The 14079-nt window shown below is 36.1% G+C and overlaps 1 protein-coding gene across 3 annotated transcripts in view; it reads right to left on the bottom strand.

Annotated features, from left to right (window-relative positions):
• Window positions 1-14079, bottom strand: part of ksr2 (kinase suppressor of ras 2) — a 106865-nt gene that overhangs the window by 22998 nt on the left and 69788 nt on the right. For all 3 annotated transcript variants that reach the window (XM_044109630.1, XM_044109620.1, XM_044109611.1), the window contains 5 exons: window positions 11818-11887; window positions 7638-7686; window positions 5363-5724; window positions 2362-2458; window positions 2125-2258 (listed from right to left, as the gene is read on the bottom strand). In XM_044109630.1, coding sequence (XP_043965565.1) covers window positions 2125-2258; window positions 2362-2458; window positions 5363-5724; window positions 7638-7686; window positions 11818-11887 — 712 coding nt within the window. The remainder of the gene's footprint in view (window positions 1-2124; window positions 2259-2361; window positions 2459-5362; window positions 5725-7637; window positions 7687-11817; window positions 11888-14079) is intronic.

Here is a 14079-nt window from a genome sequence, read left to right as displayed (position 1 = left end):
AAATTGAATTTTAAGGATTACATAGTGTCAAATTCCACCGCAATGACATGAGGGGAAAGAAACCGACAAGCAAATACATGACAGTGTCTTCAGCCATCTGTGGTGCTGTCATGTTTTCAGATTAAAAAATAAACAGTCACAGGTTTGCCTTTCAGCATTTGAATTTCCTTGAAAAAACATAGCAAAAATAATTATTGTTTCTGGAGGCTTAAGGCCTGTGGTTTGACATTTAGACTTTTATTATTAAATGTATACAGCTACTGTTTGGACAGCTTGTGTCACATTGATTATTGCATAGCAGTAGATTTTAATGCAAATAGTGTTGCGATCATGATTAGGGTAAATGTAACCATTATTACCTTATAATAGAAAGTCTAAACCTGAACTACAAAGTGTTTTGCTAATAAAAACACTGGTTTGGTTTCAACAAATGTGGGCGTATTGACTTATAGAGAGTAATATGACTCAATGTAAACTTGCCAGGAGCGGAAAGGCAAATTTAGGTTACATTTACTTTTAATTTTGTGAAACCTGAGATAAACAAAACATCAGTTCTAAATTGGTTTATGGATTATAGTGCCTTTGGCTTATGATCAATTGATCAAGACCTCTTACACTTGTCTCATTATTTAATTATAATCTTCTATTTTATGCATACACACAAATTCCTTTTATAAACATGGAGTCAAACATATACATCTGTTGGTAATTGTATATTGTTGATTAATTATAAAAACCTCAAAAATCTCAACTTTTCTTTTTTGCTGCGTCATACCATCTTTATTTTTCCCATTTAGTTTATTTTCAATTTCAAAGGATCACCTAACCATCAAATTCCCATGCTCTGTATATACACAAGTACATGCAAGGAAGGACAATTGGATTAATCAGAGAAAAGGTGATGGCACCACAATCTTTGACTTTTTGATGCTACTTTTTGATGCTACTTTTAGGTACTCTTAGCCATTTAAGGACGTCAAGATATAAATGTGTAAATGTTTGTTTTGTGACGACAAATGTCAGCCTTACAAAGATTTTCAGAAGGATTTAGATAGGAGGCTGTTTCTGGTGAGCTTAAAATTGTTCTTTGTCTCCTTTTCAAACCTTCTTTTGTGTTGCTGGAAGTGAGCTTAAGGTTCTTGTGCCAATGAAAGACCCAGGACCTTCAATTCAAACAGTTTTCTGACAAAAGAGGCTTTTTTTCAAATATGTAAGATTACTGACCAACTCTGTGTGCTAAAGGAACAGAATCCAGTACCTGAGATCCTGGTAAGCTTTTGGGTTGGTGTATATGGAAGTCTTAATAGGACAAGTTTGTAAGGGTAAAAAAAAAGAAACAATTTATCAAGGCTTCACACAGGGACAGTCTGATAGTACTATGTTCCACATTTCTAAAAACCCTGTTATACCTTTGGCATGAAACTTAAGTTTTTTGTAAAAGTTCCCAATGATATTCATGAGCAGATGTAAATATGTAATTGTGGCATATTTTGGTACATTCAGTAATCACTGTCATATTTTAAAGATCAAAAAGTAATTCAGTAGTAGAGTAGAGAGATCGGAGAACCACAATAAACCTAATAATTTTTTAGTGTTTGATATTTTGCATAATCCATGATTTTGCTGTAAATATGTGTTATTGCAATAAAAAAAAAAGCTTGTGAGGACAATACACGTTTAATCAAAGTTTTCTGTCTTCAAATTAGATGAAAGAAAGGCTCGTCTTTGAAGTTTAGAAATCCTATGAAAAAAGACTAGAAAGCTTTTAACGTCTCTGCGACTTCTGAATTCAATTTTCATGAAGGAAATTAATCTATGGTTTCGTTGATATTTCCTTTTCACATTTCCCTAATTAATAGTGTCTGTTTTTTATTTTTTTAGGAGCAACATCAGATCTTACGTTTATGACTAAATACTGTCTAAATGAGCTTTTTATTACCATAATGGTGGTAAAGTACAAATAAAATCAAGCCAAATATTTTGTTCTTGTATAAATATGTTTCCAATCACAGCAAATATGTCACAGCAAAAAGCTGCATGTGTCAGTTTTGAACTAAGCTTTCCGGTGTTTATTTGCAAAACAAATGTAAGCTTCTGTCTCTAATGTGCTTCATACATATTTACCTGCCAGCCTGCAGAACTCCAGATATGGTAAAAAGTCCAAAGTCAGTGATGACGACTTTGCCGTTATCATAAAACACATTCTTGGACTTCATGTCTTTGTGTAATATCCCCTTAGCGTGGAGGTAGCCCATCCCCTGAGAAGAAGGGGAAGAGAGATAGGTGAATGTCCTGTAATGTGATGTTTGCTGCTGAAGAGTTTCTGGGAATCAGCGTTGATTTTTTATTATTTTTTTTTACCTTGACCATCTCTTGTGCAATCTGTCGCGTCTTATTAACATCTAGGACAACCTTGGCATCCCGCACCACAGAGTAAAGTGTCCTGCCTTTACACAAGCTGACAGAGAGGAGAAAGGTCATAAAATCAGCATTAAATCAGCATAAAAAAATGAACCATAAAATCTGCATTGTGGAAAGAAAAATACAAGATAGACTGAAGCAAAGATTGTAGGAATCTGTTTTTAAAAAGGTAAAGTTGGATTTCACAACACAGTTTATCTATAAACTATCCGATATGAAGATTCCCTTTATGACTCCCCTACTCATTCAGAACAGGATGGCCTGAATAATCTACTCTTGGATAAGTAAAGTCTTCATTGCAAACCTGTGAGTGACTGATTATACAGTAGAATCACAATTAATTAGAATAGCAATAAAAAGTTAATCTCTTTCATTAGTTCACTTCAAAAAGTGTCCCCAACCTGTACTGGTCCTTACAAAAACACACCGAGTCATACACTGTGTTTTGTTGAAATGGATCTTTATGACTGAATCTTTGTGAATACAGATTTTCTTAAACCTAAGCTTTAATTTTGTGATGATTAAACAATACTTTCCTCATTACTGCATTTCTGATAGAAGGTGTAACACTTCTCCAGAGCTGCCCTCAGAAAATGCATTTTAATAGACAGCTATCCAACCCCCGACTGCCTCACACTTGAGACCCTCAACCCCAACTGGTGACCCGCAAAGGACCCGAGGACCACGATTCATGCATATTCATCTCATTGCAACAAGCTGACAGGAGCCAAGTCTTTAGGAGCCGTCCCACTTCATTCTTTTTCTCAAATGCAGCTTCCTGTGTCCGATGGCAAATACCTTCACCTCTGACAAAAATAAATAAATAAATAAATAAAAAGCTAATGAGGCCATCTTAACATGCTGAGATTCACCCCTGTGTTTCAAAATGGGATGGCTACGCCATGTGAATGAGTAAAAAAGCAGCAATGACATCACAGATGACGTCAAACGCACAGAACGTGTTCAGTGTGCTCTGCAAAAAATCAATCCAGACTTAGTCACAAAGGAAGCAATCGAAAAATAAGGAAGCAATCAGTGTTAATGATCTAACTCATGCAAACAGAAATTCCTCATTTAAAAATAACCAACATACTTTATTTTAGTTTGATTATACTTAACTAAGTTGCACTTTGACCTAAATAGGGTTTTTAGAGTTGCATCTTAAAGATTTTCATCCTCATCATCAGTCTGATATGTAAGAGCAGGATGAAGAAGCCCCCTATTGTACTGACATTTGCTATTATTTTGAGCAATCACCAGAGAAGGTTTCCAAGAGGCAGGCAGCTCATCTGCCAGCTCCCCTGCATTCACAGCAATTTCCTCTGACATCACCTGCAATCATAAAACTACAACTACAAACATGTAACCTGTTACACAGTAAATGTGAAGAAAACAGAGATGTGTTTCTTGCAGAAATGTGTTTGCTAAAAAAAAAACCGTGCACATGAATCCAGTGAGATTCTCCATTCTTTTGTAAATAAATGGAACTGGAGAGAGAAGAAATGAGAGGATGATGATTTTCTGTGTGGCTCTTTTTTTCAGTGTGAAGATAACAATGGCAGTTTCCAACGTTCAAACATTTTGCTTTTGAACATAATTAGCTTTTCTAATTACTTAAATGAGAGCATTTCTTGTGATGTCCTTGAATAATAACAGGCTGCTCTCTCTATACTGTGAGAATGCAAGCACTAATCCATGAAATAATTAAAAGGTGTTAACTACGTGAGAAAATTCATTCAAGTTCACTTGCAATGCTTTATCTGCTGTCAGCCTGTCAGAAAAAATCCACTGTTTGCTGTGAGGTGTGGGTGGTTCATCTACTCAGCAACAGTCGCAGCCTGTTCTAATCATAACGTCTGCATGTTTCACTGTCAGAGACTCCATAACGGAGCAGATCTGTGGCTGATCTGAAAGGAGTGCCAGGGGGATGCTGACTGCAAAGACCTCACAGCTGCCAGCCTGCAGAGCAAAACCACACATTTCACAGATATGATGCGATCAGCATGAAACAAGCCAGAACCACTGGACAAATGAAAACTCTGCTGTTTATTTGACTTCCTTACTCACACGAATGCTGTCAAAAGCATGTTGTTATTAAAATAATAATTTAGAGCGCCACTTTATAGAATTTGTGAACATTTTTATAAAAAAAAGTGAAAATTTCAAACGATCATATTAAAAGATTTCTTTACCTTCCTAAACATTGCATTGCTTGAGGAATACCAGTTAGGGATGTTATGATTACAAATTTTATAGGGTGATAAATTTCCCCAGAAATTATTGCGATAATTGATAATAATGTTGTTTTGGGATTATTTTCAAGTGATATATTGATTATGGCATAGTGATGCAAGTTTTACTTCTTAAAGAGTAAAAAACTTTAATTTTGTACAGAACACTCCACACTGCAAATTTTAAATATGCAAAATAAAACACAAACAAAAACAACAAATAAAGAGGAAATAAAATCCACACACAACCAAATAAAATGGATTATGAAGTCTCTAAGCAAAATTGCCATTTAAAAAATATCAATTATCAAAATGAAAATCATTGAGCTCATTTTAATTAACCATGCAATTAATTGATTAATTTCTCATTGCGACAGGCTTAATACTGTACATCAATTTGTCAGTATGATCCAGGCAGTTCAGCACACCCACATATCAAATTATTACAGAGCCTACTTCAACCTGTGCGATTACGTATATACCAAACTAGTCTGGCCATTTTCTATGCAAGTCCGTTCAATTTTCATCTCTTTCATCCCCACCTGGGATTTCTCCCATTGACGGATAAATTGGTCCGTTTGAAAATATTTCTGATTGTGAAAAGCTTGACAATGAAACAGGAGATGCAACAACACAGCAAGTTCAGTCCTCAACAGAACTGTCTTCCCAGATTTCATGTCCAACATAATCTGTAACATCCTTCTCCCTACCTGGTGATGATGGCCAGATGCGGTGGGCTCATGCACAGCCCCATGAACAGCACCACATTCTCATGGCGAGTGTTGCGGTACGCCATCACCTCCCGTTTGAAAGCCTTCAGCTGGTCTTCGTTGTCCCGCTCGATGTCGATCAATCGGATGGCAACCTCTCCGTGCCACCGTCCGTGGAACACCTTGCCGAAGCGCCCTTTGCCGATCATCTCTCCAATCTCCAGCTGCTCAAAGGGGATGTCCCACTCCTGTAGGAAGATGCTCGTCTGGCTGGCTTTGCGTGGGAAGTTGCGAGCAGACAAAAGGGACAAATTCATCTCCTCAAACTCATCGCCAGAGTCCTCATCGTTCGCATCTTCATTCTGTAGTACAGCAAAGAACACAAACTAGGGTATTAGAACTTTAGGTTATCAAAATGACATGTAATTGTGATATTGTTGGAAATGGGGATTAACATATTTATAACAAAAAATAAATAATTTTTCTGGCTTTTATTTATCTTTTCCTTCATCACAATGTCCCCTTCAATCATGTACTTTTGCAACTCTGCCACAAAAATCCAGATCCATTCTGGGCGTCATTGACAGTGAAAGTCCATCTATCAGGCCAAATATAATACCGGGAAATAGAATTTGCACGTATGCCACTATGAATCTAATATCCAACCAAATATTGGTTGCTTGGATAAGCAATCCTTTGTGGTTGCAATATTTCACATTTAGCTATTGCCCTAATGATTGCAATTGTAATTCATTGTATTCTTCAGGTCTACTACCAGAGTATCACTGGTACTGGATGATTTTTAGTTTGACTGGCCTTGACGGTCGGTTGGCCAGTTGAGAACTCAAAATTCTCGTCTTTCCAGTCAGTGAATACACCACACTAAGCTCTACCAGGTTGCTCTGACAACAATACTACCCAGTGTAGACTCTGTTAGTGAGTGAAGATGACTTGAAATTAACTAGTTTCAGTATGACTGAGGTACTTAAAAATGAATCCAGAGACTGCAAGCTTAAATTGTCCCTATATCATGTCGTGACATGCCCATGGTTCATTTAGGCTTTGGGACATAACAAGACATTCAGCAGGTAATAGGAAAGCTGAACAAATCTTAACAAGATGCTCTATTTTATCCCTAAGACCTTTCAGCCTCTGTCATGGAACATGCTGGATTTAAAAATATTGACAGTCAATATCAGACAAGACATCCATCTTCATTCAGTAGTGATGTAGGACATAAACACAGAGACTGCAGTTTTTGTTATGTTAGACCTGCTATCTGCCCTGATATAAGATGCTTAAGAGAGCTTAAGAGCACCAACTGTGTAATCAATTTAGTCTTATCACGTAAAAATAACAGTAAGATCCTGTTTTACAGTGACTGCTCTCACACAGGGACATGGTATAATCTCTGCTCTCTGTATTAATAAGTAATGATCCCTTGTGGCAGAAAGGCAAAGAAAAAATATGATCAATTCTGTTCAATACAATTAAATGTAGATAATATTTTAAAAATGTTCTAGCATCTACAAAAAAGAACATACAAACAAATTAGAAAATGTAAAAAGCACATTGCTAAAACAAATGAACTAACAACAGAACCCCACAGACATCCATATCCCAAAAAAAGCAGTAAAGAAAAGCATTAATTAAATATATTCTTTCTATATGTCCTTGTTTAAAAGTTACAGCTAAATAATTTTCATTTTATTCAACTGGAACATAAACTCATAGCTTATCCACTATCAGTACCTTCCTATTTCAAAAATATTTCAAAAAAGAACTTCATTGTTATCTGGACCATGTGTTTGAAATGCAGACTGCTGTTCAGGCTCTTACCAAAGGAAATGGAGTTATAAAAAGAGAAAACAACTAGAGGGGAAAAAAGGTGGCTGAGTTACTCTGATTTGATTTTAAATGTAATGAACTGAAAGAGTGAAAATAGGCTTTTCAAAGATGCCAGCTGGGATATAATTCAAAGCAATCTGCATTACATTTTCTCAGGATCCATCATTGTTACAGAAACAGAACTGACGAGCAGCAGTCTTGCTGCTTTTGACGCATAACTTACCTGGAGGCACCTCAGAGAGCCAAGACAAATTATGCTAAATGGGAAAATCACGCAAATGGCTGTGACGAGCGATGGTGAGAGCTCTGCTTGCATTCCATTCACATTCACTCACAAATTCACACGACAATGTGGAAATGCTAAGGAACCATTGATCTGAAAACTTGAAGTTACACCTAAATTCAGATCGATCAAAGAAGAACTCACATCTGATGTCGGTTCCACTTCGATTTGAAGTAAGGGGTTGCTCTCATTCCTGAAAGAAAAGCAAGTTTCAATGGAAATATAAGCTAATACAGTCTGTACATTAATATAATTTTAAGCACTTTTAAAGAACTGGAGTCAAGTGATTTTCTGACACTGCAGTGGCTCTAACCAGAAATCCACCTGGTATGGACAGATCATTTTAGTGATTGTGACATTTGCAACTCCCTCTGGAAATGGAGGTTGTGAAAGAAAGGTGTGATATGTTGGTAATAGTTACTGTAATGTGTTGCTGCAAACCTTCAACAGATGAAGATATAATGTCAGACATCTAGCACGCTCAGATCCTCAGATCCATATTTTAGACTCTTATTTTTATTTATTTACACTTTTTACCATCCTCTTCTATGTCTATAGCGATGAAAAAAAACTGGGTCCTTGTTAAACTTCCTTTTGTTTTACGCTTATTTGTTGCTCTGACTGTAGATATGGCCAAGTTTACAATGGTTAGCTTTTTTGTAGATAATAGCAGATCAATGCATCTGCCTTACTGGAACAACATGTCTTTCTTAACTTGAAAAAGGCAAACAGAAATGGTCAAAGTCATATTTATTCCCCCAGTGGAACATGAAATCATGGCTTACTAATTAAAAGCTTCTACACACAAGTATAAATTAAAAGCTTAATTTCCATTTCTTTTAATAGGATTCTTAGGGGTGCAACTAATTGTGGCTCTGTAATTTTGTAAAACAACAAAACAAAAACAATTATTTCTTAATTTCCTTTTTCTCCCTCCACTAAACAAATGCATCCAAATTAAAGGCAGAAATGTTCTGTGTTTAATTATACTAGTGGAACAAAAGACTGAATTATTATAAACTTTCTCACACATCCTTACCAGGAGTGGCAATTAACATGTGGCTGTAAGTGGCTGTTTTTAATAGCTGTACTTTGACTAATGAAGAGTAACACCTCTACCTTGAATGCTATGTTTGCTTGTCTTTCCCATTTTGAAGGATAAGGCAACTGGGCCGATATATCAAATGATATTTATACCACAGGAAAACAGGAAGTTGTAGATTACTCATCAAAAGTTCCCAAACATTCTGATCTTTAGAAATGTAAAGTAGAAATCAGACAAAGAAATGCTTTGATTGTCTATCCTTTGATTAATCACACAGCAGCGCACTGTTTACAGAAGTACTGATGGATGCGGCCACTGGTGCATCCATCAGTGGCATCAGTGGTGGATAAATTTGAAAGTTATTCAGACATGGGAGTCGACAGTATTGTCATGGGATCATAACAAGACAAAGGAAGCCAGTGAAAAGAAATCATAACTAATAGCGATGATCTTTTGTGGAGTAGCGTATGTCACTTCATATCATCTGCCAAGACTGCTAAGAAACTTGGGGAACAATCTTTAATCTTCTTTTAAAGATTGCATCCATACATTTCCTTGCTATAAGTTCAAATTTTATTTAAAATGTTTCCAAAATAAAGTTTGGGTTTGATTTTATATGCATTTCAAAAGAGAGAAAAAAAATTTCATTCAGTCAAGAAAATACACTATATTTTTGTACCGGACTTGTGTTTGACAAATGAAGAATTATTTTTGCCTTAATTACACGAGAATTATTTACATCAAAGTTTTGTGGATGTAAAAAAGAGCCACTGGATTGTTTATTGTATGGAAATGTATTCTGTGTTGCTGCTTCACTGCGCTGATTGCTGATTGATTGCAGGTGCACCTGATAAACTGTGGGCGCCTGTGGGTGTGGAGCAATCTTAGAGAAGCTGAAATACTTGCTATTATACCTACAGACACTTTTTGTGCACCGAAGCACGACGCAATAAATATGCCGCAGAGAAAAAAATGTGGATCTGAGCCTGCGTTGCTGGATATTGAAGCTACTTGCCACCTTTGTCTGTGCACTGGTAACCTTTTGTCAGTCTGCTTTCAACAAGACACCAAAAGAGCAGCCATCCCGCTGATGTAGAATCCCTTTGTTAAACGTGAGGTCTGTTATTGAGGCCACCTCAATGACTATGAAATGAGCCATTTTCACAGCTTCGAGCCATTTCGGAAATTACATCTGCTTTATTTTAGTCATTTCACAGAACGTGTCTTCTCTGTCACAGTGGCCTTAGAATTGAAATCACAGAATATTGTTTTTTCTTCATGAAATAGTTTGAGAAGTTTTTTTTTGACCACTAACATTTTTTTGCATTGAAATTTTTTTTTATTTTCCTTTTCTTATATATCAGAAAGAGTCCTGGAGACAATCTTTATGAATAAATTACCGGCACCATTCCACAACACTGTAAAAGGACAATGATGGATTCATGAATACATTTTGAGTAAGGTAGAAATGTAAGAAACTCCCATTTCTTGACCTCAATTTATTTGGGCACAATCTTTTTATTAACTTCAAAGTGCATTTTCACCCTGAGGCCCAATTAATTTCTCACTCCAGGATGTATACCTTCAGATTCATGCACAATGGGAGGCAATAACATGACTAAAACAAGCCCTCATATTCCACACTGTGTAACATTAGTGTGTAACCTCTAACAACCTCTCCAGAGGTACATTAGCACTTGTTAACAAAGCATTCCCGGACTCTGGGCAGAGACTACAGGTGAGGCGACTTATAAAATAATGTGATTCCTGTGGCGCCAGAGGCTCATAGTAGCGGTTCGATCTCTGCTCTAATGAGGGAATCCTGCAGGGCGTTGAGGTCTGAAACAGGCCCTCATTAACCCTGGGATGAGGCAGTCAAGACCAGAGAAATCTGCCACCTGCTACTGCATCAGCATCACAAGATGTGGGTAGAGAGGGACAATAACACCGATGAAGAAGGAATATAGGTTTTAAAACTTTGCTGACTTATTTACATTTGTCAAAAGACAGACAACAGTGAGAAAAGAGAAACAGTAAAAAGCTGAAAGTGCTTCACTTAAGTCACAGATTTCAGAAACAAAAGCCTTTAGAATATTATTCTGAGGAACTTATTTAAAGTTATTCAGTTGCAGATGATAGAATGCATCATGAACAAATGAAGAGTATTTTCTAAGCACCACAGAAGCGGAGAAAACAATGTGATGAACAGACTGACTAATCACAGTGGGGAAACGTATAGTTTGCAAGGGAGATTTCTAAATCAGTTTCTCTGGGTTATGCTCCTCAAGAGCTCATTTCTTATCTCCAGTTATAGAATATTTGTTCTGATGAGGCTCATTTGTCAGATTAAAAGTGCATTTTGCAAATTACAACCTTTAAACATACTTTATATTAAGCCCACATTTCTGCATTAAAATTTGCGTAATTGGTTAGATGTTATATTCTAGCTTTCCAAGAAATTAAATGTCATGTTTTCATTACCCTTCAGCAGAAAAACATAATTAACAGAAATAAAGGCTTAAAAACATCCATTTCTGTGTAATTGATCTACATAATACGTTTCACTTGAGTTACTGAAACAATTGTATTTGACAACCATTAGCAGTGGATTATGGTAAACCATTTTTGAAAGAAAGTCATCAGTTATGTTCAAAAAAATTAATTTGCTTAATTGATTCCTCTTACTTTGAGATATTTATTAAAAGATTTGATCTTAAAGCTGGCAGCTGTTTCAGCACTCTGGCATATAGATGTCAAAACATGTGCCTTTATTGTAGATCAGCTCTTTCATGTATAGCTTATATGAATAACAAAAAAAATAAAAAAATACTTTGGTATTTTCTTCGGTTAACAGACTAAACTATGATATCATTACAACTGACCATCTGCTGTAGATTAAGTTTCTCTTGTTTCCTGTGTTAGATTGAGATGCTAATCCAATTAACATCAGGGTCGAAAGGCATCTCATCACCTATCCTCCTCTTCCGGATGTTTTCCCATCACCAGTGGCTTCCTCAAAGAGTCAGTGAAAATCCACTTGGCATCCCAAGTGTAGCGTGAAGTAAAGGCCATGCTAACATTAGTCTCTGAGTAATCGTCATGTCGTCCCTCACATTGAAATTGTCACCCAAATATCTGTGCTCCAATAAGTCTGACTTGGCCTCTGAGCGGCGGTCACAGAGAGGAAGAGAGAAGCGCGAGGAGGAGACACGGTACACTGTCAGACAAGGACAGACAGAAGAAAAGGGATGGATGAATAACAATATGTGTTCTACTCACCCCTGTTCAGAGAGGACCGGATGCAGAATAACTTGCGGTGCTCTACTGGGAGGTGCCTCTGGTGTAACATCTGTAGACATTGAAGTTACAACACTTTATAATTTATTCAAGCAATCAAAGTTATATATGCATATATATAAAATTAGTTCAGCAATGGTAGCTTATCTATGAAGTAGGCAAGTACAATTGTTTGGTTCTGTCAAATGAAAACTTGAAGAATGAGCGATCACATTATTGTCAAGTCAAGACTACAACCTAATCACATCCATTTGGACTGTAGGTGGACGCACCCCATACGTCTAAATTATAAAACATTCTGGTACTGCAGAGACTATGCACATGGAGTCCTGCCACTGCTGCTTTTGGCTGTAGCAAAACAGATCTCACAAAGCGGGTGAAACAAATCCATGTTCTCCAAAAAACATAGAGAGAGAAACTGCTATGTGTTTTCTGAGACAGGAAGTGTACATGGTGTAAGAGTTTAGATTTAGTCTACAATACATTTTAATAAATTATGCAACCTGATTTAGAATCTGCAAACCAGTCCAAGACACCTTTAAATTAAATTTATGTAGGTAAATACATGAATTACTTCTTCATCATTTGATCATAACTACAGTAGTTTTCGTTGCAATGGCTACCAAAATTAAAGCGGGTACCTTTTATGTGCCAGTGAAGTTATTAGGAATATTGTTTGGAACAAGTACATTAAATTTTTTTTAAAAGAAAAACTAGATTTAAAAAATGCCTTTTATCAATTATGCATGCACTGGAATATTGTTGGTAAAATGGATGTCATTTGTGAAGAGTAACATTGTCAGAAATTGAAAAAAGAAGCAATTGTTTTTCATTTCATCTGGTGAGTTGTTTTTCTCAATAAAAATGCTGAACAGAAAGATTTAGATGCAAAAATGTCAGCAGTAAAATGTCTGTGTATTCAAATTTTGCCTAGCATGGCACTGTGTGTTATGGGATAAGTATCTGCATATGTGTAGAAAAAGAAATATTCATATTTTACTTTACTGTACATAATAGGGCTTTCCAAAATGATTGGCACCACAGCTAAGGATGGCTAAAATCCCTTAAAATATACATGAATGTTTTATTTCAGTGGCATCCACTCAGACAAAAAAACACATCAATCCTTTTTTTTATTTCAGTGCAATTTTACAGTGGGAGACTAAGTTATGAAAAAACATGTTCTTAAAATAATCTAAAAAGGTCTATATTTGAAGCATTTTTTTTAAATGTATACTTTGCTCACAGTGTCAGTGATCCTTTATTTAATAATGCATGTTTCCAGTTTTTCTGTGGTATCAATATGACATGATATTATTATTGCTTCTCTTAGCCATTTTTAAAAACTAAACAGACAAAAAAAAACATGCCATTCAAGTAAAGGTGTTGTATGTTAATTTTTTTAACTCATTAATTAGAAAATACAGTAGTATCTTGGAAAACGTGCCCACTGCCTGAATAAAAGTAATAAAATTAAACTAACTTCAACTGTGACAACTAAAGCTAGATGAGGATGACATACGTATCTTGGTATCTTGCCACCATGAACATTTACAAAGACGGTAAGTGAAAAACCTCTAAAGCTTACCAATGAAGATCAAAAGTAAAGAGTGGCATCCTGGGATCAAAAAGTTTCTATAACAACCCTTTTTAAAGATTTTTTGTAAAAAACAATTTACCACAGGTTTAAATAATAATAAAGATTGTTGTTTAAACAGTAAAGTAAGGTCAGGTTACATGCATAACATCACACCTCATAATTTAAGAACTGTACATTTAATAACTTTATGTTAGCTGTTAAATTAGGCTATATGAGTAAAGTTTTAAGTTATTTTTCTGCTCTTTGAAAGCACAACATTTCACAGTGAATATGAAGTAAGGGCAGCTTTTGTGTTGACTCTACCTCTGAGAGACACATCATAACTGCTGCCTGTGTTAACACACTGTGACAATTTGTGACATAAAGTGCAAGCTGCAGAAAGTCCCTCAGTTGCATGGCACATTAGGAGCTGGCACTGTCACCTCACAGCAAGAGGGACCTGTTTTTCCTTTTTCATGTGGAGCTTTCATGAATGCTTTCATGGACTGGCTCCAAGAACTTGCAAACCAGAAGGACTACAAGCACTCAGTGTCCAATCTAAGCCATTCATATGCAATATGTAATTTCTATGACAAATCTCTATATTTCAGCCATATGAATGCTGTGACATGAATCATCCCACAGAGATTTATCACAACTATTAC

Source organism: Gambusia affinis, linkage group LG03, assembly GCF_019740435.1.
Source record: "Gambusia affinis linkage group LG03, SWU_Gaff_1.0, whole genome shotgun sequence".
NCBI lineage: Eukaryota > Metazoa > Chordata > Actinopteri > Cyprinodontiformes > Poeciliidae > Gambusia > Gambusia affinis.
This window is presented reverse-complemented; position numbering and strand designations above follow the sequence as displayed.